At 47.6% G+C, this 24730-nt stretch overlaps 1 protein-coding gene across 2 annotated transcripts; it reads left to right on the top strand.

Moving 5' to 3' along the window:
* LOC309889558 (DDB1- and CUL4-associated factor 12-like) lies at positions 1 to 24730 on the top strand. Of its 2 annotated transcripts, none has more exons than XM_082782421.1 (3): positions 1 to 188; positions 9511 to 9765; positions 24590 to 24730. In XM_082782421.1, the coding sequence occupies exons 1-3, from the start codon at positions 111 to 113 to the stop codon at positions 24716 to 24718; spliced, it is 462 nt and encodes a 153-aa protein (XP_082638547.1). In that variant the 5' UTR covers positions 1 to 110; the 3' UTR covers positions 24719 to 24730. The 2 variants fall into 2 exon arrangements, with proteins under 2 accessions (XP_082638547.1, XP_082638548.1); XM_082782422.1 differs by lacking the exon at positions 24590 to 24730 and adding an exon at positions 13110 to 13180.

The raw sequence follows: 24730 nt of genomic DNA, 5'->3' as shown, positions 1-24730 counted from the left end.
CGCGGCCCGACCCGGCTCCCTCACGCTTATGCCCCTAGCCCTGGAGACCACCTGCTCCATGTGGGGCTCGGGCCGGGTTCTCAGCTTCTCTTCCTCCCCCTCATTCTACTATGGCCCGGAAAACAGTTAGCAGGAAGCGAAAAGCGGCGGCGACTGCCGCGGGGCCCGGGGGGCTCCATGGGGAACAGGTAGGCTTTGGGGGGGTGGGCGGTGTGAGAGGAGAGGGACACTGGGATTGGGGAGGTGGCCGGAGGGGCCCTGAGGGGGGGGCCGTGGTGTGAGGGTGCCCTGTTGGGGGAGACGTCATGAGGTTCTGCCCCCCCGCCCCGATCCCGTTGGGTGCCGCTGCTCGACATGTAACCACCGTGCCCGCCGCCCCCAGCTCTGCAGCCATACACTGGGCCGACCCCAAGGCTGGCTGCAGGAGACCCACGGCCCCCCTGGTCCGTCTCCAGCCCCCTCTCTTAGCTGTGACCCCAAAACGGTGTGGCTGAGGCTGGGGGGGGGGGCGGTCTTCGCCTGTTTAAACTGTTGTTTTCCCCCCCTTCTTTTCTCCTGTATCCGTAAGCAACGACATCAGTAAACCCCTGTGGAGTGATGGGGGTATCGCTGTGGTGTTGCTTCTGTAGCAAACATTTGTTATTTCTATAAACTTTTGGAGACTGGCAAATCCAAGCTAATCTGCTATGGTATTCACTAGGGTAGCCACCTCAATTTCAGCATTCTGAATTTACAAGGGTAGTGAGGAGGTGGGGTTGCCCTTTATGTGAGGGAGCAATTAGAGTGTACCCAGCTCCACCTGGGGGAGGGTGAAGCACAAGTGGAGAGCTTGTGGGTGAGGAAGGCTAAAGCCCACCTAGAGATGAGGTTTGCAAAAGAGATAAAAGAAACCCTTCTTATTATCTTTTAAGTATGTAAACGGTAGAAGGAAGACTAGGGATGATGTGGGTCCCTTGCTGAACGAGGGGAGTGTCCTGGTAATGGGAGACATTGAGAAAGCGGAGATACTGAGTGCTTTCTTTGCCTCAGTCTTTGTTTCAAGGACCCCCCCCCCCCCCCCGGGACTCCTCGACCCTGGAGGAAGGAGAAAGAGTCTGGGAAGTGGAGATCTCCCCCCTTGTTGACAAGGGAGTGGTTCGGGAGCGTCTGAGTGGGCTCAAAGCACACAAATCCATGGGTCCCGATGGGATGCATCCACGTGTGCTGAGGGAGTTGGGAGAGGTGATTGCCGAATCGCTCTCTATCATCTTTGAAAGGTCCTGGAGAACAGGAGAGGTGCCTGAAGACTGGAGGATAGCCAATGTCACTCCGGTCTTCCAGAAGGGCAAGAAGGAGGATCCGGGAAACTACAGGCCAGTCAGTCTCACCTCTGTCCCTGGAAAGGTGTTGGAACAGCTTGTTCTGGATGCCATCTCCAAGCAATTGGAAGAGAAGAAGGTTATGAGGAGTAGTCAGCATGGATTCACCAAGGGGAAGTTGTGCTCAACCAACCTCGTTGTCTTCTATGATGGCATCACCAGCTGGGTAGATGGGGGGAGAGCAGTGGATGTCATCTACCTTGACTTTAGCAAGGCTTTTGATACTGTCTCCCACGACATCCTGCTAGCAAAGCTGAGAAAGTATGGGATAGAGGAGTGAACAGTGAGGTGGGTTGAGAACTGGCTGAGCTCAGAGGGTGGTGATCGGCGGCACAGAGTCCGGCTGGAGGCCTGTGACTAGCGGTGTTCCCCAGGGGTCGGTGCTGGGTCCGGTCTTGTTCAACATCTTCATCAACAACCTTGATGAGGGAATAGTGTCCGCCCTCAGCAAGTACGCCGATGACACAAAGCTGGGAGGGGTGGCTGACACGCCAGAAGGCTGTGCTGCCATTCAATGAGACCTGGACCAGCTGGAGTCAGGAAGAAACCAATTTGGTCAGGAAGAAACCAAATGAGGTTTAACAAGAGCAAGTGTAGAGTCCTGCACCTGGGAAGGAACAACCGCATCTATCAGTACAGGCTGGGGGACGACCTGCTGGAGAGGAGCTCTGAGGAGAAGGACCTGGGGGTCCTGGTGGACGACAGGTTGACCATGAGCCAGCAGTGTGCCCTGGTGGCCAAGAGGGCCAATGGCATCCTGTCGTGCATTAAAAGGGAGTGTGGCCAGCAGGTCAAGGGAGGTGATCCTCCCCCTCTACTCTGCCCTGGGCAGGCCTCACCTGGGGTACTGTGTCCAGTTCTGGGCTCCCCGGTACAAGAAAGACAGGGATCTCGTGGAAAGAGTCCAGCGGAGGGCCACAAAGATGATACGGGGCCTGGAGCATCTTCCTTATGAGGAAAGGCTGAGAGACCTGGGTCTGTTCAGCCTGGAGAAAAGAAGACTGAGAGGGGATCTCATCAATGTGTATAAATACCTGAGGTGTGGGAGACAGAGGGATTTGGCCAACCTCTTCTCAGTGGTTTGTGGGGCCAGGACAAGGAGTAATGGTCACAAGATAGAGCACAGGAAGTTCCGCATCAACATGCGAGAGACCTTCTTCACAGTGAGGGTGATGGAGCACTGGAACAGGCTGCCCAGGGAGGTTGTGGAGTCTCCTTCTCTGGAGATATTCAAGGCCCGTCTGGATGCCTACTTGGGCAGCCTGCTCTAAGGAACCTGCTTTGGCAGAGGGATTGGACTTGATGATTTTGAGGACCTGTCGTGGTTTAACCCGGCCGGCAGCTAAACACCACGCAGCCGTTAGCTCACCCTCCCCGCTCCCTCTCTGGGACGGGGGAGAGAAATGGAAAGTGAAGCCCGTGAGTTGAGATAAAGACAGTTTAATAAGACAGGAAAATAATAACAAAATAATAATAATAATAATAACAATAATGATGATACAATGGTGATAATAGGAAAGTAATAATAATATGTACAAACAAGTGATGCACAATGCAATTGCTCACCACCCGCTGACCGATGCCCAGCCTAACCCCGAGCAGTCCGGCCCCCTCCCCCGGCTAGCCACCCCTATATATTGTTTAGCATGACGTCAGATGGTATGGAATACCCCTTTGGCTAGTTTGGGTCACCTGTCCTGGGTCTGTCCCCTCCCAGCTCTTACTGCACCCCCAGCCTGCCTGTTGGCAGGACAGAGCGAAAGGCTGAGATGTCCTTGGCTTGGTATAAGCACTGCTCTGCAACAATTAAAACATCGGGGTGTTATCAGCACTCTTCTCATCCTAAGCCAAAACACAGCATTCCACCAGCTACTAGGAAGAAAATTAATTCTGTTCTAACTGAAATCAGGACATCTATCCACCCCTTATTCCATACCGTTTATGTCATGCTCAGGTTACACTCTTTTCCATACATTCTAATTAGTCACCTACAGTAGTCATAGTAGTGATAACATACAGTATTATATAGTAATTAACATGGTACAATTCAGTTCATGGGCTATTCTCACCCAGTATTAAATCTCCTTGAGGTACACACCGGACCTCTCCGTTCTTTTGCATCACCCACCAAGTGTATCCAGGTCCCTGAGCGAAAACAATTCCACGAATAGGTTTGCCTTTTCCTGAGGCAGGAGTAGCCCAGACTGTTTTACCCAGCATATTTCTTACATGCACTACAGGAACTTTATCCCCATCTACAGTACGTAACAGGTTTGATTGGGCAGGTCCAGCTCGGTTGGCAGATCCCCTAGTATTGACTAACCAGGTGGCCTTTGCCAAATGTGTATCCCAATTTTTGAATGTCCCAGCACCCATTGCTTTCAATGTAGTCTTTAACAGTCCACTGTATCGTTCATCTTTCCCGGAGGCTGGTGCATGATAGGGGATGTGATACACCCACTCAATACCATGCCCTTTGGCCCAAGTGTCTATAAGGTTGTTTCGGAAATGAGTTCCATTGTCTGACTCTATTCTTTCTGGGGTACCATGTCGCCATAGGACTTGCTTTTCAAGGCCCAGGATAGTGTTCCGGGCGGTGGCATGAGGCACAGGATATGTTTCCAGCCATCCGGTGGTTGCTTCCACCATTGTAAGTATGTGGCACTTGCCATTGCGAGTTTAAGAGAGCGTGATGTAATCAATCTGTCAGGCTTCTCCATATTTATATTTCAGCCATCGTCCTCCATACCAAAGAGGCTTTGACCGTTTGGCTTGCTTGATTGCAGCACATGTTTCACAGTCATAAATAACCTGTGCTATAGCGTCCATGGTCAGGTCCACCCCTCGATCACGAGCCCATCTGTATGTTGCATCTCTACCTTGATGGCCTGAGGTGTCATGGGCCCATCGGGCTATAAATAATTCACCTTTATGCTGCCAATCCAGGTCCACCTGAGCTACTTCAATCTTAGCAGCCTGATCCACCTGCTGGTTGTTTTGATGTTCTTCAGTAGCCCGATTCTTGGGCACATGAGCATCTACGTGACGTACTTTCCTCTTCCAGGTTCTCCACCCGAGCAGCAATGTCTTGCCACAAAGCAGCAGCCCAGATGGCTTTGCCCCTACGCTGCCAGTTGTTTTGCTTCCATTGCTGTAACCATCCCCACAGGGCATTTGCTACCATCCATGAATCGGTGTAGAGATAGAGAACTGGCCATTTTTCTCGTTCAGCAATGTCTAAAGCCAGCTGAATGGCCTTCACTTCTGCAAACTGACTCGATTCACCTTCTCCCTCAGCAGCTTCTGCAACTCGTCGCATAGGACTCCATACAGCAGCCTTCCATCTCCGATGCTTCCCCACAATACGACAGGACCCATCAGTGAACAGGGCATATTTCTTTTCATTCTCTGGTAACTGGTTGTACAGTGGGGCTTCTTCAGCACGACCCACCTCCTCCTCTGATGATATCCCAAAGTATTTGCCTTCTGGCCAGTCCATAATCACTTCCAAGATTCCTGGGCGACTGGGGTTTCCTATTCGAGCCCGCTGAGTGATCAATGCAACCCACTTCCTCCACGTAGCATCAGTTGCATGATGCGTAGAAGAGACCCTTCCCTTGAACATCCAGCCTAGTACCGGCAATCGGGGTGCTAGGAGGAGCTGCGCTTCAGTACCGACCACCTCCGAAGCAGATCGAACTCCTTCATATGCTGCCAATATCTCCTTTTCAGTTGGAGTATAGCGGGCCTCAGATCCTCTGTATCCCCGACTCCAAAACCCCAGGGGCCGACCTCGAGTTTCCCCAGGTTCTTTCTGCCAGAGGCTCCAGGTGGGGCCGTTCTCCCCGGCTGCAGTGTAGAGCACATTCTTTACATCTGGTCCTGTTCGAACTGGCCCAAGGGCTACTGCATGGACTATTTCCTGCTTGATTTGTTCAAAGGCTTGTCGTTGTTCAGGGCCCCATTCAAACTCATTCTTCTTACGGGTTACTTGGTAGAGCGGGTTTACAATCAGACTGTAATTTGGGATGTGCATTCTCCAAAACCCCACAACACCTAGGAAAGTCTGTGTTTCTTTTTTGTTAGTTGGTGGAGACATAGCTGTTATTTTGTTGATCACATCCATTGGGATTTGATGACGTCCATCTTGCCATTTTATTCCTAAAAACTGGATCTCTCGTGCAGGTCCTTTGACTTTATTTTGTTTTATGGCAAAACCGGCTTTCAGAAGGATTTGGACTATTTTCTTCCCTTTCTCAAAAACTTCCTCTGCTGTGTTACCCCACACAATAATGTCATCGATGTACTGCAGGTGTTCAGGAGCTTCCCCCTGCTCTAGCGCAGACTGGATCAGCCCATGGCAAATGGTAGGGCTGTGTTTCCACCCCTGGGGCAGCCGATTCCAAGTATATTGGACTCCCCTCCAAGTGAAGGCAAATTGTGGCCTGCACTCTGCTGCTAGAGGGATGGAGAAAAATGCATTAGCGATATCAGTTGTGGCGTACCACTTGGCTGCCTTCGATTCAAGTTCGTACTGAAGTTCCAGCATGTCCGGCACTGCAGCACTCAGTGGTGGCGTCACTTCGTTCAGGCCACGATAGTCCACTGTTAGTCTCCACTCGCCATTAGACTTTCGCACTGGCCATATGGGACTATTGAAAGGTGAATGAGTCTTGCTGATCACTCCTTGGCTCTCCAATTGACGAATTAGCTTATGGATGGGAATCAGGGAGTCTCGGTTAGTGCGATATTGCCGCCGGTGCACAGTTGTGGTAGCGATTGGCACTTGCTGTTCTTCGACCCTCAGCAACCCCACAACAGAGGGGTCCTCTGAGAGACCAGGCAAGGTAGATAATTGTTTAATGCCTTCTGTCTCTAAGGCAGCTATACCAAAAGCCCACCGGAACCCTTTTGGGTCCTTGCAATATCCTCTTCTAAGATAGTCTATGCCAAGGATACATGGAGCATCCGGGCCAGTCACAATGCGGTGCTTTTCCCACTCATTCCCAGTCAGACTCACTTCAGCCTCCAATACAGTCAACTGCTGAGATCCCCCTGTCACTCCACAAATATAGATGGGCTCTGGTCCTTTATATCTCGATGGCATTATAGTACATTGTGCACCGGTGTCTACTAAAGCCTTATACTTCTGTGCATCTGACGTGCCAGGCCATCGAATCCACACAGTCCAATAAACTCGATTGTCCCTTTCCTCCCCCTGGCTGGAGGCAGGGCCCCTCTAATCCTGGTCAGAATCTTCTTCATTTCTGTGTTTGAAGGACTGTCTGCTGGAAGTTGGAGCAGCAAACTTTTCAGAGAATCCCTTTTTCTTGATTGTTTTCTTTTGCAACTCACGTACCCGTGCCTCTAGGGTCGCAGTAGATTTTCCATCCCATTTTCTCATGTCCTCTCCATGGTCTCGTAAGTAAAACCACAGGGTGGCACGGGGTGAGTACCCACCATATCGTCTTCCTTGTGTGGATGAATGCCTACCCCTGATAGCTGAGACACTGCTTTGTACAGGTGCAGAGGAGAATAATCTCTCTTCAAGTTGGTGAACCTTTTCAGAAAGTTTCCCCCAAGTGTTCTCTTTTGGTCGGTGGACACTGGTTGGTTCAGGTGGGGAGGATGATAGATTCTCTTCAAGTTGGTGAACCTTTTCAGAAAGTTTCTCCACAGCTGAGACGCAGGCCTGTAAGGAAGAAGAGAGACTTTCTTCGTACTGCCGGAGTTGTTTAGCCGCTTCATCCACTGTGGGTTCCTCATCCTCTTTCCAGGCCATTATTGCCAATGAGCTGGCATATGATGATGGTGCACTCCGTACAAACTTCCGCCACATGGGTCGTGTACACCTGACTTCATCTGGATCTTTGGATGTTTGTCTGAGGTCTGGATCCTCATAAATCACTTCCCGTACGGCTAATTCCCTCAGGTACTGGATTCCCTTCTCCATAGTGGTCCACTTGCCTGGTAGACATAAAAGTTCTTCCTTGAAGGGATACCTTTCCCTCACAGCTGAGAGGAGACGCCTCCAGAGGCTGTGAGATTGTGCTCCATTTGCAATTGCTTTGTCAATGCCAGCGTCTCTAGCAAGGGATCCCAGTCGCTTGGCTTCCCTGCCGTCTAATTCCACACAATTGGCTCCAGAGTCCCAGCATCGGAGCAGCCAGGTGACAAGCTGCTCACCTATACAGCGACCAAAATCTTTTTGCACATCTCGTAACTCACGCTCGTTTAGGCTTCGGGTAGTTACTGTTGATTTTTCGGCATCCTCATCTTCCTCCTCCTGAACCCTTGATGGCCCAGCGTCGTCGTCGTCTCCGTTGTCTCTATACCTAGATTTGGCAGAAGACTCTCTGCGTTCTAAACGACCTGAATCTCTATACCATTTTTTCACCTTCTCTACAGGGGCAGCTTGCACTGCTACTGCTCGTTTCTCTGACCTTGTTACAGGGTCTGCCACAGAGGTTGGAATACCCTCTGCAGGGTCAACTTGCACTGCTACAGCTCGTTTCTCTGACCTTGTTACAGGGTCTGCCACAGGGGTTGGAATAGCCGCAGGGTCTGTCACTAAGTTGATAGCAGTATCAATGGTAGCTCGATAGGCATGAGCCAGGCCCCAGCATGTTACAATGATTTGTGTCACTTTGGAACTGCCAGAATCATGACACCTTTTTCTCAAGCATTCTGCCAGTTTTTGAGGATTTTGCAGTTGTTCAGGGGTGAATTTCCAAAACACTGGGGGTGCCAACTGCTCTAGATGCCTGCCCATATCCTCCCATACTCCCTGCCACCCACAACTATACTGCCTCCGGGCAGATCTCCGGATGAGCTTCCTAAGTAGTTGTTTAACTTTAAGCAGAACCTGAAGCGCATTCAGGAGGCAGAACAACAGGACTATGCTGGTCTGAGTATCCCAAGGATATTCAATATCTTGGAGAGCTATTGTAATAAACTCGGAGGATAAGAGGGAGGTGAAGGAGGAAGGCATAGTGATCCAGGAGGATACAGGGGTGGTGAAGGAGAAAGGGAGAGTAATCGAGTAAGAAAAAATATCTTCCCCTTTCCCCTCCACAGATTGACTCCCTAATGGAAAAAAACAATAGGTATAATTGCTAATAGTTTCCAAGATACAGTTTCCAAAATACAGAGTCGACGATGTTACTGAGTACAAATACCAAGTTAGAGTCATGACCAGATATCTCATCGTCTCATAAGCCATTGCTACAACACTCAGTACCATAATGATCTGAAACCAGGGCCCGGAGAGGATAAACAACATGACAGAGAGCAAGTACGGAAAATAATGTACTATAATACTCAATTTGGAAAACAGGCGCAGCAGAGTTGAGATTAAAGCGATCAGCATTATGACAAGTGACTATTAAGCAGGTCTAATACTTACACCAATTTTAGTTTAACACACTGTGGTCAGATCTGCCGTTATCTCAACCTTTCGAGCCCCACGTTGAGCGCCAAAAAGACTGTCGTGGTTTAACCCGGCTGGCAGCTAAACACCACGCAGCCGTTCGCTCACCCTCCCCCCTCCCTCTCTGGGACGGGGGAGAGAAATGGAAAGTGAAGCCTGTGAGTTGAGATAAAGACAGTTTAATAAGACAGGAAAATAATAATAACAATAATAACAATAATGTTACAATGGTGATAATAGGAAAGTAATAATAATATGTACAAACAAGTGATGCACAATGCAATTGCTCACCACCCGCTGACCGATGCCCAGCTTAACCCCGAGCAGTCTGGCCCCCTCCCCCCAGCTAACCACCCCTATATATTGTTTAGCATGACGTCAGATGGTATGGAATACCCCTTTGGCTAGTTTGGGTCACCTGTCCTGGGTCTGTCCCCTCCCAGCTCTTACTGCACCCCCAGCCTGCCTGTTGGCAGGACAGAGCAAAAGGCTGAGATGTCCTTGGCTTGGTGTAAGCACTGCTCTTTAACAATTAACACATCGGGGTGTTATCAGCACTCTTCTCATCCTAAGCCAAAACACAGCATTCCACCAGCTACTAGGAAGAAAATTAATTCTGTTCTAACTGAAACCAGGACAGGACCCTTCCAACCCCTACGATTCTGTGACTCTGTGAAGGGTGCTGCTTTAAGTTCCTCTAACTTCCACGTTTATTTTTCACAGTATGGGTGGGATCACTCTGTTCACAAAAGGAAAAGGCTCCCCCTGGTGAAGCGGTCCTTGGTGTACTACCTGAAAGGTAGAGAGGTGTGGATGCAGAATGAGTCCAGCTATCACCGCTTGTTGCATGAATATGCAGCCCAGCAGCTTCCCAGTGTTCTGAAGGAGAGAGAGTTTCACCTTGGAACCCTTAATAAAGTGTTTGCTTCCCAGTGGCTGAACCACCGACAAGTGGTGTGCGGGACAAAATGCAACACAGTAAGTGCCACCTCACTTGCTCCTCTTTCCCTTGCTTGTTACTTTCTCTTCTTCCATTTGTCTATAGTCCAAGCATGTGGGCTGACAAGGAAAATGTTAGGAAGTAATTATGAGCAGAGTTAAAATGATACATGGTGAATTTTGAATTAACGTATTATTTATCTGTGGCCCATTCTCATCTGAAAGCATGGTTCTGCACATACATGTACATGTATGGCTGTGAACCAGACCGTAAGGCTTGTGCCTGTGCTCAGCATCTCTCTAATCTGCACAGGGCAATTGACTTTTTTGGGGGATGGAGTGCAACGGGGGGTTGAATCTTTCCTCTTGCCATGCAAACAGGGAGTTAGTGACTGTCCCTATGATTTCTAAATGATAAATATAATGTCGGACAGAATTTGCTCATAAGATGTTTTTTTCTTATTCATCATCCTCTATTTTGGTTTTACGTGTTGTTCTGTCCTGATGTTTAGGTAACTTACCTTGTTCACATAGTTTTATATGTTTTAACGAATGCTGAAATGGCAGGCTCTGAAACTGATTTTTGGATTTGAGAAGTTATAGGGGAATATAAAAATGGTGTCTCGTGATTAATAACTGGAGATCATACAAACCGGTAAATCTTTTCTCCTGGAGTTAGTGGTCTGGCCTCATTGGCTAAGGCTGCAATTTCACGTATTTATTTCTGATTAAATTAGTGTGGAATCCAGAATTTATTCTCTGCAGGTTGGTTAGTTCTGCTGAAATGAATCAAGTGTTTAAGAAATGTATAGATCCAGCATCTTATAATCCTCAAAGCGTATGAGTTGATGGGATTGTCTCTTTGCTTTCATGACTTCTGAGCAGAAGCTGCACTCTGTGGTCTGACTTGCAAGGGACAGAGATTTTTTTTTTGTTTTGTTTTGGATGTTCTATAATTATTTATAGTTGCACAGCAGGAGTGTTTTGTGCAGCAGCACTAAAAAGCAAGGCCTAGTTGTATAAACAGCCTTATGTGGTGGTTTTACTCAGGTGGGCAGCCGAGCTCCACCACAACCGCTCTCTCACTCCCCCTCTCCTCAAAGAGGAAGGGGGAGAAAATACAACACAGAGAACTCGAGGTTTGAGATAAGAAAGGTTTAATTAAAGGGAAAGGGAATGGGAGGAAAAAACAGAGACAAAAGAAGCAATCAGTCCGCGCAGAAGCACAGAGAGAGGAAAAATTATTCTCTACTTCCCATCAGCGAGCGGTGTTCGGCCACGTCCTGGGAAGCAGGGCCTCAAAACGTGTAGTGGTTGTTCAGGAGGAACAGCCCCGTCCCCCATGAGGGCCCCCCTTTTATTGCTGAGTGTGACATCAGGTGTTATGGAATATCCCTTTGGTTGGTTTAGGTCAGCTGCCCCAGCAATGTCCCCTCCCCATCACTTGCCCACCCCCAGCCTGCTGGCTCTTGGGGGCTTGAAAGGAGTCCTGATGCTGTGCCAGCACTATGCAGCAATAGACACAACACTGGAGTGATATCAGTGCTGTTCCAGCTACGAGTGCAGAGTACAGCACTGTGTGGGCTGCTGCAGGGAAAAGGTGACTCCAGCTCAGACAGACCCAACACACCTTATAACAGGAATAAGCCCGAAGTAGAATCTCTCTGCCTTCTTTCTCCACATGTGGTCGTCACCTCAGCTGGTCAGCAGCCAGCACCCTTCATGGAACAGCTTCCAGGGGACAAACACCTGCTGAAACACCAGCTCTCAAAATCTCGTTTGCCCTAACGAGATCATTGCAGGCTTTGTAGCACCACAACACTTTTGCTGTGTTCTGTAACTTGCTTAGTTCCACAGCAGCTGCAGCAAAGATAAATGGGCAAGTGTGTTGTGAACGCAACCTTGCAGAAATTGTTGGTGACCAAATAATCACGGAACTGAAGAGGGATTCAAGCACGTTGTCGTTAGCTCTGCAAATGCTGCAGGGAGGTATGTGCTTCTGCAGCTAGGCTTATGTTACAGATGGATGTTGCCTTTTGTTAGGCAAAATGTACTGATGGCAAAAATCAACTTCATGGTGAAAAATATATTAAATAGGAATAGTGTAGTAGCTCTAGCTCACTTGCTTTGCGCTCATGTTTAAGTAGAGCATTAAACAACACTTCAAGTACAAGAGTTTCTCTCTCATCTCCTGAGTAAGCAACCTAATAAAGATGAATTCTTTTGCCTAATCTCCTGCAGTGAAGCTGTGGCATTTAAGCTGGGAGTGAATCTAAAACAACTTGTCTAACTTTAATGGAGCTGCACTGGTGTTGCATGTAATGCAACAGAAAAACATAAACCAAAGCAGTTGTTTTAATCAAAGCTTAAGCGTGGCATGGGGAACTTTGAGCAGTTCATTTATAAATTGCCTTTGGCTATGCTGTGCCAGAGGTATTCACTGTTATAAATGACTGAGTCCCAAATAGGGTTACAATCAAAGTTTACAATTTATTAAAGGAATAGAGGTAAGCAAACAGCGCTGGGTGCGCCGGGAGTCTCTGCTCCACCAAGACACGCACCTCACCCCCACCAGAGTCCCCTTTTTTATAGCTTGGTTGTTCTGGGTGTACGTGGCATATCCTGGTATGTCCTGCGGTTGCACGTACTGTTGCTAGGGGGTCATCTCGGAGCTCTTGGTGGTCGTGAGGATGAAGGCCGTAGTCTTCCTCTGCGTTGCGGGTTTGCGATCTTGCTGAGCAAGCACTATACGTGTTCTTATCAGGATGGGCAGCTGGAGACTTTCCAGCTATACAGGGTTGTCACAGCCCCCACAAGCTTCCCCACTGGTTAGATTAACAAACTTATTATACAATAATTATTACATTCACTGTTTTTAATAACAAAACAAAAATATGCTCTTGTCATAAGAGGAGGAGCTTTGCTTTTTTAGTCACCTCACAGTACTGGTCATCATAAACGTTGAAGAGAATATGGAGCTCTCAGTCAGTAGTTCACTTTTAATGAGTGTTATAGCTTGTTTCATTATTTTGGGCAACTTTCTATCCGAAAACATGGGGGTGGGCAAGCCCCGTGGTTGAGATAACATTAGACTCTTAACGATGAGGTCTGTTGGGAATTGGCATAATTGTTCGATCTAAGCTTGCTTTAAGCAACCAGGGGTAGGCCTTAGAAATCTCAGGGCCTGCTGTAGCTGAGCAAACCAAGCTGCCAGAGTAACTGTGAGAAGCTCCCACTGCAATGACTCCCACATCACCCAATTAAGGAACTCAGATAATATTGTTATCAGCAGCTGGCCTCAAGGACTAGGTCTACGTGGCCGTTAAGCACAAAGGGGGTTGTTTTCCTAACTTCTAATCAAAAGGGGGGCTCTTTTCTTGCAGGTGGTGTTATTTTCTTAACGGTTTGTCTGAGTGCTTTTGACCAATAATCTTGTGTGAAACACTGTCCACCCCTGTAAAATTCACTATAAAAGTTGGGCGATTCGGGCAATAAAATGGTGAAGCATGATCTGACTCTGCTGGTGTCTGTCGTGCTTTCGTCCGTGCTTCGCAACAAATGGCGCCCGAACAGGCTGAGACCTGAACTGGACCTGAACAGGACATCGCAGCGGGAGACCTGAACAGGGCCTGAACAGGACATCGCACCGGAGCAGGACATCGCAGCACCGGAGCAGACATCGCAGCCGAGCACGGACATCGCAGTGGCGTCGGGGCGAACATCGCAGCGCAGCGGGACACCAGCGGCGCCGGCACATCCGAACGCAGGTAGAGCAGGAGACCAGCGGCGTTGGGACCAGCGGCGCCGGGCGCCGGGACATCGGCGCGGCGCCGGGACCAGTGCCGCCGGGGACCAGCGGCGCCGCGACATCACAGCGCCGAGACTGAGACATCGGAGCGGCGCGGGACATCGGAGTGGACATCGGAGCGGACATCGGACCGGCGCTGCAACGACCAGACACCGAGCCGCAAACACTGTACAAAGGACTCACGGTAAGACACGGGGAAAGGAAACCGTGGGAAGCGTGGGAAAAGATCCGCGGGGAAGCGCGGGAAACGGAACCGCGCAGGGACGCGGGAAAAGGAGCCGCGGAAAACGCGGGACATTGAAATAATCGCGGTGCGACGCGGGACATCCGAGATGGAGTTGCTACGGGAGACCAGAGGCGTCAGTGGACAACGGTAGTCGACTCTCACCGTGTGGCGAGTCGGCACAGAGCAGAGGGACGGACATCAGGACCCTGCAGCCTGTCTGACGTAACCATGGAGGCAGCGGCAGCAGCGGCTGTGCTGCTTCTCTCTAGCATTCCTTTTATAAGAGGTTTATCTTGCAATGCAAAAAAGACTATTCGTCCCCAGATCGGTGTTATAACTATGTTTCTGGATAACATTCCGTGGGGTTGCCACATTCTACAGATTACTAATGACGAATTAGCTCTATTGCGGGGCAGGAGTGCAGAGACGCAGATTACACTGCCAAATGACCACCGGCAGGCTCTTTCACAAACAGCTTCTAAGGTTGCAGCCGGCACTGCCTGCAGACGTTACACTCTCTTTCCTAACTAGTAATCATGTGTCTCATCCATTTGTGGTGAATGGTCAGTGGCAAAAAGAAAAGGGGGAGAGTAAGGGGCGACAAAGACAGAAACAGTACCAGGAGGATGCCACTGACACTAACAGCACGGGTAATAGGAGTAGTATAAGTGACACAGGTGTGGGGCGGTGGCGGGCGCTGCCGCGCTGCGGGGCACTCTGCCTGCTGCTCGCCCTCGCCGGCCTGTGCACTGCTGCTGACAGTGTTAGAGCAAAATGTGAAGACTGCTCAGATGGCAGTGATGAGAGTGCTTGTGTGAAGAAGACGTGTGCTGAATCTGACTTTGTGTGCAACAGTGGTCAGTGTGCGCCAAACAGACGGCAGTGTGATGGGGATCTGGACTGTGAAGATGGGTCTGACGAAAGTGCTGAGCTGTGTCATATGAGAGCATGCCGGGTAAATGAAATCAGCTGTGGTCCTCAGTCAACCCAGTGTATCCCAGTGTCCTGGAAATGTGATGGTGAAAAAGACTGTGACAGAGATCCTGATTGCAAGGATGGAAGTGATGAAATTAACTGCCTTTCTCAGACCTGCAGGCCAGACCAGTTCAGATGTGAAGATGGGAACTGTGTCCATGGGAGTAGGCAGTGCAGTGGTGTGAGAGACTGTCTGGATGGCACTGATGAAGCAAACTGTAACAATGTTATTCAGTGCTCTGGACCTGGCAAATTCAAGTGCAGAAGTGGAGAATGCATAGATATCAATAAAGTGTGTAACCAGCAGAGAGACTGCAAGGACTGGGGTGATGAGCCCCTGAAGGAATGCATCATAAATGAATGTGACTGTCCAGCTGGGTTTGAGTTTGTAGACAAGAGAAACTGTGGAGACATTGATGAATGCCAAAACCCTGGTAGCTGTAGTCAAATCTGTATCAACCTGAAAGGTGGCTACAAATGTGAATGTAGCCATGGCTATCAGATGGATCCTGCTACAGGAACCTGGAAAGGGCCATACGGGTACAGAAATACAAATAACACCTGTGATTACAATGACACTGCTAAGCAGGGTTTAGGGGTTTATGGCACGGAGACAAGGGGTAACAACTACAGTGTTTGGAACAATTGTACAGCTTTGGCCTTACCTCCTGATGTTTTTCTGATTTGTGGGGATAGGGCCTGGCAAGGTATCCCTGCAAATGCTATCAGATGTCCATGTTACTTAGATAAACTCATTGTATTTGCTCCTAGCTTGTTACAGTTGCGTGAGATCACCAGACATAAATGGGCATTGCTTGCACCGGATTGCAATGATAATGTTGAATTGTGTGGGGTTGCAGCTAGAGCGGCATTGGCAATTTTAGTGCCTGGAGTGGCATCTGCAGCCGCACGTAACAACTGCTTGGCTGTGGGGATCGGCTGTGGTGTGGACACCCCTAGGTGCACCCTGAGCGTTTTGTTCGGAGGGGACTCCACTCTCAGCTGCTCACCGCAGGAGCAGACAAAGATCTCCTGAAGCTGCAGACAAACAGTATGTTTTCAGCTGCTGGAGGGATACTAACTGGAGTGTTAATAATTGTATGTGTTATTCTTAAATGTCCAGGTATTTTGTGTTGAAAGTATTTGTGTAAGGGTAAGGTTTTAAAACAAAGTGTTGCAAGTCATTTCACGAGGAACACAATGAGAGACAATACTTGTTTGTTTGCTTATCATTCTAAATTATGTTCTTGTGGTATGATTGAGAGTGAGATGTGCCAGAGGCCTCTGGGTGTGCGATTGTGCTCTGTATGTGTGATTGTACTGTGTGAATGAGAGCGTGCTTTTGCCATAGTGCAGGTCATTGCCTTAGTGCAGGTTTGCCACAGTGCAGGTTATTGCCTTAGTGCAGGTTATTGCCGTAGTGCAGGATTCCGGAATATGGCCCTAGTACAGGTTATCATTGCCATAGTGCAGGATTCCGGAATATAGCCATAGTTCAGGTTATTGTTGCCATAGTGCAGGATTCCGGAATATAACCATAGTACAGGTTATTGTTGCCATAGTGCAGGATTCCGGAATATAGCCTTAGTACAGGTTATTGTTGCCACAGTGCAGGATCCCGGGATATAACCATAGGGCAGGCTAAAAGCATAGGAAATTGGTGCCGGCAAAAATCAGAAGAAATGGATTTATTACAGCGCTGTTAGAAAAACGGGGAGTCAATTTTAAGCAACTAGCAGGGCTAGTTGTGATCGGTTGAGCAAAATCAAGTTTCACTAGTACGGAGTCATTGTTTGAAGTAGCCACTTGGAGAAATTTAAGGGAATGTACTGTTTAGACCTTTTCAACTCACAAATTCATTACTTTCCTGAAAGAGCACATGAGAAAGAGTCAATATGGTATCAATCCTTTCAATCAATGGTTCACTGATTTGTTTGAAACAATGCATAGATGGTTACTGGGATTAGTCAAAGGGGGATTAAGGATTCTGTTCATTGTGGTGTCAATCATCATTACACGTAGTATTGTGATAAATGTGGTTAAAGGGTTACTTGCAAAAAGTTATAGGGATTTTGAAGTGGTGCCAGAAACAGGTACCCAGTGGATCACTGCAAAGTGGACTGAAGCAGTTTTAGAATCTGCACACGCTGAAGACGACCATGAAGAGATTCCTGATAATCATTCTGACAATGACATGGGCTGTGACACCTCAAGGACTGTCAAGAACAGCCTTTGATCACCATCAAGTGATTAGGTTTAAGTGTGTTACTATTAAGTTGTGTTACTTACTATCAAATTGTGTTACCATTAAGTGCTTACAGTAATTGTAGTGTTATTAGGATTAAGTTATATAGTTGTGTTATGTTATGTATTTGACATCTGCTGTAAAACCAAGTACTGCTTGTACAAAAAGAAAACGGGGGAATTGTTGGGAATTGGCATAATTGTTCGATCTAAGCTTGCTTTAAGCAACCAGGGGTAGGCCTTAGAAATCTCAGGGCCTGCTGTAGCTGAGCAAACCAAGCTGCCAGAGTAACTGTGAGAAGCTCCCACTGCAATGACTCCCACATCACCCAATTAAGGAACTCAGATAATATTGTTATCAGCAGCTGGCCTCAAGGACTAGGTCTACGTGGCCGTTAAGCACAAAGGGGGTTGTTTTCCTAACTTCTAATCAAAAGGGGGGCTCTTTTCTTGCAGGTGGTGTTATTTTCTTAACGGTTTGTCTGAGTGCTTTTGACCAATAATCTTGTGTGAAACACTGTCCACCCCTGTAAAATTCACTATAAAAGTTGGGCGATTCGGGCAATAAAATGGTGAAGCATGATCTGACTCTGCTGGTGTCTGTCGTGCTTTCGTCCGTGCTTCGCAACAGAGGTCATCAGGAATATAAGAGTTTAGAGGGAACAAAGAAGGGTGATTAAGGAGATGCCATGCAGTCTCAGGTTGCTTGTTCTCCAACTGTTAAGGCATGGAACTTTCTGGGTGTTTGCTGTTGTTGTTACATTCAAAGTTGTTTGACCAATGAAAAGTTGTTTTGAAAAGAACTGCTGTGGAGAGAAGGGTATAAGAGGGGAGCCTGCCCTCAAGATAAAAAAAAAAAAAAAGGCAACACGATATAATGAAGTTATGTCATCAATAAAGAAGCAGAAAGAAGGAATGAAAAGGAACAGGCTAGCAGAATGGAGACCAGGATGGGAACAGGCACTTTGATCGCCTCATGAAGATAGGTTCGGCCAGACTCAGCAAACTGCTCAAAGAAGCTCATACTGAAAGTCGCTGGAAACAGGTGCACTGGAGCTGGGAAGAAGCTCGAGCTGAGAGAAGCAAACCCACGCACACAACTGCCCCTCGCTGGTAAGCAGTTGTGCATTATGGGGATTAGGAACAAAGACTGTCCTGGTAACCTTACAGCTTATTCTCCTTATTAACAATCAGACAGTTTATGAGCCTGAAATATGGGACCAAATTGAGGTCAAGGTGTGGGACTCTGCAACTAAAAACGACAAGCTTGCAGCGGGATTGCTCGGCACCTGGCGAGCAGTCTCTGAGGCCTTAAAGAGCCATGTGGGACCACAGTCAGACACGTGTGGTTTTCCAGACAGTGAGGGAGCTGTGGGCTTGTCCACCGATCCTTCTGCTATGCCATCGGCCCCTCTGCTGCTACTGCCATCGAAGGCTTTCGCTGTTACACCCCTTGGTGACCTGGACGTGCTTTTTGACCCAGGCCCTATTGGCCTTGAAAAGGAGATGGATTTTCTTCGATTCGGGAAGAGTGGGATACATAAGGCCCAAAGACCGAGTTGCTTGACAACTTAAAGCAAGACATATTGTTCAAAAGGAATGGAAGATGGAGACTTTTAAGTCATGGAATTTAAAGGCTTGTTTGTTACCTTTCCTGATTGTACGTATGTATAGGCGTACTTGGGTTTAGTATGTAAAAGCAGTGTTCTATATATTTGGAATGTTTGATGTTTGTGTGTGTGTGTTGGTAGAGCATAGACTCCCCGCACACCCAGCGCTGTTTACTTGCCTTTTATACCTTTTATAAATATTACTAAATTCAGATTGAGTTGAGACTTCATTTGTAACATAATGGTAATAGTAATACTACTAATAATGCGTACAAAACAAGTGATGCACAATGCAATTGCTCGCCACCTGCTGACCGATGCCCAGCTTAACCCTGAGCAGTCCAGCCCTCCTCCCCCAGCTAGGCACCCCTATATATTGTTTAGCATGACATCAGATGGTATGGAATACCCCTTTGGCCAGTTTGGTCAGCTGCTCTGGGTCTGTCCCCTCCCAACTATTGCTGCACCCATAGCCTGCCCGCTGGCAGGACAGAGCAAGAAGCTGAAACGTCCTCAGCTTGGTGTAAGCACTACTCTGCAACAATTAAAACATCGGGGTGTTATCAGCACTCTTCTCATCCTAAGCCAAAACATAGCACCCTACCAGCTACTAGGAAGAAAATTAACTCTGTCCTAACTGAAACCAGGACAGGAAGTACCAGACATACTGCTACTTGGGAATACCCAATATATGGGGGGGGGAAGGGGGAGAAAGACAAGTACCAAATTGGTATTCAACAGAAAAGTGTTTCCTGGATGTATGTGAACATGTAAGAAAGAGGTGTTTTTTTTCTAGAGATGTTACATTGTTTAGAGTTACATTGTTTAGCGGGAAGGGATGTGGTATTGAGATATGCTTGCAGTGATGACAAAGCTTAACAGACAACCTTGTAAAATGCAGACAACCAGACTCCCTAGTGCAAATTAGGTGAAATTCATGGTATCAAGTCAAGCCAGATAAGGGAAGAAACATTACCACCTCGCAGATTAAAAAAGTCAAAAGAAATGTAAAAAATAACAGGCTGGTAACTGAAAGCCATGTATTATCTGTGAAACGTCAGATAGGTTGTGAACCTGGGCTACCCAGTCAATGGGGAAACGGGAGGGTCCCGGTTGTTGAGAAACAAAGTATATAAACTGTACTATGTGACTAGTAGGTGCGCTCCTGCTTGTGGGATGCCCGCCATTACAATCGCGAATAAAAATGCAACTTCACTGAGATCCTCGCCTGAGCCTAAGTTATCGGCTACAGAGTGTTTCTCACAATTTGGGGGCTCCTCCGGGATCCTGTCACCTACTGGGGAGCCCCACTGCCGCAGCAACAGGAAGGCATGCCCTGCTGATTTCAGCGGTCCTGTGCATCAACGGTGGTGGTTCTGCAGAGAGCTGATAGAGGGCCTGAGACTGATTAAAGAGGCAGTATCCATTAAGTAGTGGGGAAGGGAAGAAGGTAGGCACTTCGGGTTTAAGAATTGATCCGGTAACTCTGTGCACAGACCAAGGTAAGAAATACTAAGTATTGCCTTGGGGGTTTTGGTGAGACTCTGTGATGTGTGATTGAGACGTACTTTTGTACGAAGCGAGTGTGGAGTCCTGATCCACGGTTCCGTAGCTCCACGAGGGGCGCGGCCGGAGACGGATGAAGCGTGAGATAAGGGAGAGAAAGGAAGAGACTTGGGAAATTTGGTGTACGGTAATCCTTGCCCCGGGAAGTGCTTGGAAGTACACCAGGGAATTTGGTAAACTAATAGGTGTGCTGTACCCTTTGTACTGTGATGTGCTTGGCAGTACACCCCCATTTTCCAGAATCAGAATGTTAGTGTGTGGTACACTGCAGGAGGGAAAATTCTGTAGCAGCACACCTACAAGGGCTAGGAAAAATGGGAAATATGGGTTCCAGGGGACAGGGAGATATCCCTGGGGGAGTGCCTACTAACAGTCCTATAGGAAGGATGCTGAGAAATTGGAAGAATAACCCCAAAATTAGAGGAGATGATAAAAGAAGAAAATAGTTAAATATTGTGTATCAGTCTGGACAAGAGAGCCAATTAAGGAAACAGCAGTATTTTGGCTAAAATACTAGTCTGATGAAAATTCAGGCTTTAAATTTGTGTAAACAATAAGATTCCTTTTTGGCCTTACCAAATAGTAACAATACTAATACTAACTGTTTATCCTCTTAGGTGAACTCCCCCCCTCCCTACAGCAGAGAGCTTAGGAGTTTTAAGAAGGAGATGAAGTCTTTAATTGAGGACCCCATAAGGCTAACTGAACTATTACACCAATTCCTAGGGCCTAACTGTTGCAGGAAGAATGGCTGAAAACATGACAGACACTAGTATGGTCAGATCATGCTCCATTTTATTGCCCGAATAGCCTAACTTTTATAGTGAACTAAACAGAGGCGGATAGTGTCTCACACAAGATTATTGGTCAAAACCACTCAGACAAACAACTATAAGAAAACAACCCCACCTGCAAGAAGACAACCCCCTTGTGATTAGCAGTCACATAGACCTTGTCCTTGAAGCCAGCTGCTGGTAACAATATTTTTCTAAATTCCTCAATTGGGCGATGTGGGAACGCTGTCATGGGAACTTCTCATAGTTGCCCTGGTAGCTTGGTTTGCTCAGCTGCAGCAAGCTGTGGGATCTTTGCTGTTTCAAAAATCCCTCAACACCTAACTTATACTCTTGGGGGGATGACTTGCGGAAAACGGACTCCACAATCAGTAAGATTGTAAAGTAAGTATGTTTATTCAGCGCTGGGCAGCACGGGAGGTAGTCCCGCCAAAGTCGTGCGCACCTGACACAGCAAATTGCCTTGGATATATGCAGTAAAGAGTTACATACGCATGAAGTTTCACACTACGCCTATACATATTCATAACCTGTCCCCGCTTCGTATTAAAATTAGTTCCAAGGAGTCACTTCCATAAACTCCTCCCATCTGCGCTTGCGCAGTGTATTCTAGTGTTGGTCGTTGGGGGTCGTGGGGATGAAGATTGATGACTCTTCTTCGTCACCACTAGTTGACCTCTTGTCTCTGCGCAGACTCAGTTGCTCCTTGGCTCTTGTCCATCCGCAGGACCAGTTTCTTAAGATAGGCTCACACTCTTATCAGGAGACTGACCTTGGTAAAGGGGCCCAAGGCTTCTTGCTTTAATTAATTTGAGCATCCCAGTTTCATGCTATCACTCTATCTCTACTTGATAAGATTCCCCTAACTTCCTATCTGTTCCCCCTTTTATAAAAGTTAGTAAATTCTTTTTTAAAAAGTTAGTGATTTATTGTATTCTCCTAACTCCCTCTCTCAGGGAAATGATGTGTATACTATGTATGTTGTTTACAGGGGAAGAAATGAGAATGATCAGGAGGAGAGCTGCTATACAAGAATGGGAAGGAGCTCATCCTCCAAGACCAGGGATAATACCGGCAGAGCAGGGGTGCCCACTTGCCGATCCTGGCTGGAGTGGTGGTAGTGTGCAGCACAGGGGTCATGTGGGAGACTTGGGGTTGGGGTGGGGGAGTGCTCGGGGGTGAGTCCCGGGGACCCGGTGTCCTGGGGGCTCTTGAAAGTTCATTTGGTGGTTGGAGCCTGGCCATATACATAGCGGGGGAAGGCTCTGCAGGGTGGGAGGATGTAGTGAACAGTCACTGGGGGCCCTACTGCGGGAGGCCCTGGAGGTGTATGCCAGGAAGGGAGATGAGAAGGAAAAGCAGAGAGCAAAACTAATGGCATTGACAGTGCAGCAGGTAATGAGGCAGAGGGTTGGTGAAAGAGGAAGAAAATCTTCAGGGGGAGTCAGGGCCAGGATGGAAAGGAGAGGAAGAGAGATGAAGGAATGGCAGGCAAGGAAGGCTGCCTGTGTTGCAGCCTGAATCCCAGCAGGGGCAGGTTTTGATAAGATGTTTTAAGTGTGGCCATGCTGGCCACATCAAATAGGAATATCCAGAGTGGAAGAAGGAGGAGAGAAGGAAAATGGGATGAAATATGTTGTACTGATATGTTGTTTCAGCATCCTGGAGGGAGGAAGGTATGGAATTAAGTTGGCCCCTGACAGCATTTGATGAAAGTACAGGCTGGAGAAAGATAAAAAGAATTTTTAAGAGTTATTGAAGATGTTAAAGCTGTGGTATGTAGTGTTTGACAGAGCTGTTTGAAGTTGAATGAGCAGGGAAAGAGACTGTAGGCATTATCTAAGTAACAGTCTAGAAGTTTTGTTATATTTGCTGTGGTGTTTGGTCACTTTCACAACTATCCAGAATAGGGGGGAGGGGGGGTAGCCTGCTCCACCAGGGGCCTCTCCACAGGCTGCAGGGGGACTTCGGCTCCAGTGCCTGGAGCGCCTCCTCCCCCTCCTTCTGCTCTGACTTTGGTGTCTGCGGGGAGGTGTCTCGCTCTCCCAGCTGCTGTTTTTGTTTGTTTGTTTTCGAGGATGTGCTCTCACAGAGGCATGGACTGTGTTCCTCATGGCTTGGCTCTGGGCAGTGGTGGGCCCCTTTGGGGCCGGCTGAAATTGTCCCTTTTCTGCCACGGGGTGGCTTCTGGATTCTTCTCGCGGACGCTGCCACTGCAGCTTCCCCCCCAACCTTGCCCCCGAACCCAATACACTGGGGCAGCTGGGTCATTACTGGCCTGTAAAGTATCAGGGATTAAATTAACTAATGAAACCCTAAAAAGTGATGAGGGGTAGAAGGGGCTGGGATAACAGTGCCACTTTTGGGGGACACCAAGCTGAGACTAGGGGATAAAATGTTTACTGGTTAATTATTGTATGTACCCAAGGCAGGGACTAACTTGTTGGGAAGGGATTTGATGATGAAATTGGGCATTCAACTAGTAAATTGTTAGACTGGAATAACAGTGTTATTAATGGAGTGCTCTCAGGCCCTGAGAGCAAAGATATATTCACCTCTGACTGGAAAGACCCTGAAATGGGGGTGGAAGCAACAATAAAAATGGACAGTTTTACCTCAGGGGTTTACAGGGTCACAAATTTATTTGGGCAAGTTCTAGAACAGATTTTGAAGCAATTGCACCTCCCGAGGAGGTATTACTGTTACAAATATGTGGATGATCTTTTATTGTCAGGACAGGAGAAAACAGTTGTGAAGGAAGCCACTAACAAGCTATTCAACTTTCTGGGAAAGCAGAGCTTGGGAGTATTGAAAATTAAATTACAATATGGAGAAAGAGAAGTCAGGTATTTAAGGCATCTAATGTCTGAAGGAAAATAAAGAATAAATCCAGAGAGGATTCAGGGAATTGTTGAAAACTACGAAAGAACTAAAAAGTTTTAAGAGAAAGATTTTTTTTAAGGAATCAGGAGCCACGAAGTCTGAAGGAAAATGGATACTCCCTGATGGGAGAGAAATGCTGAATAAAGCACCAATGAGGCAAATATTAATTGTTTTACATCAAGAGTCATCGGGAGGTGCAAGCAATGTGTGATGTTGCGCTAAGAAAGTATGTCTGTGTAGGAATATACACTTCAGTGAAGCAAATATGCAGAGGATGTACCATATGTCAAAAGGTAAATAAAAAGGTCAACTGTAACCCACCTAGAGGAGGGCAGGAGCCAGGGATTCGACTTTTTCCAAAGTATACAGGTAGACTTCACTGAGTTAGTTTTGTCCTAACTGACCGCATGACTGGATGGGTGTAAGCTTTACTGCAAGGGTTAAAGCAGGCCTTAGAGACTGAGTGGGATTTTCACACCCCCCCTGACACCCCTCCCCTTCTGGGAAGGTGGAGCGAATGAACCAGACATTAAAGAAGCAATTAACTAAATTAGTGTTAGAAACCCAACTTCCTTGGGTAAAATGCTTACTCCTACAGGTTCAAACAGCACCAAGAAAGGATATAGGAATTTCACCATATGAGATGCTGTTTGGATTGCCCTATCTGGGCAGAAGGGATGAGATACCACAATTCAAAACGAAAGAGTTTTCTTACGAACTGTATGCTGGGGTTGTCCTCTTCTTTGTCATCTCTCAGGACCCATGGGTTGTTGGCTCAAACCCCACCTTTGGAATTCCCCATTCACGACCATCACCCAGGAAATTGGGTCCTCATTCGGACCTGGAAAGAGTCAACTCCGGCCTGAATGGGAAGGACCGTTACTAACCACTGAAACAG

The sequence above is a fragment of the Aythya marila genome (assembly GCF_965140915.1).
Source record: "Aythya marila genome assembly, chromosome: W".
Taxonomy (NCBI): domain Eukaryota; kingdom Metazoa; phylum Chordata; class Aves; order Anseriformes; family Anatidae; genus Aythya; species Aythya marila.
Note: the sequence above shows the minus strand (reverse complement) of the source record. Positions and strands in the feature narration are given on the sequence as shown.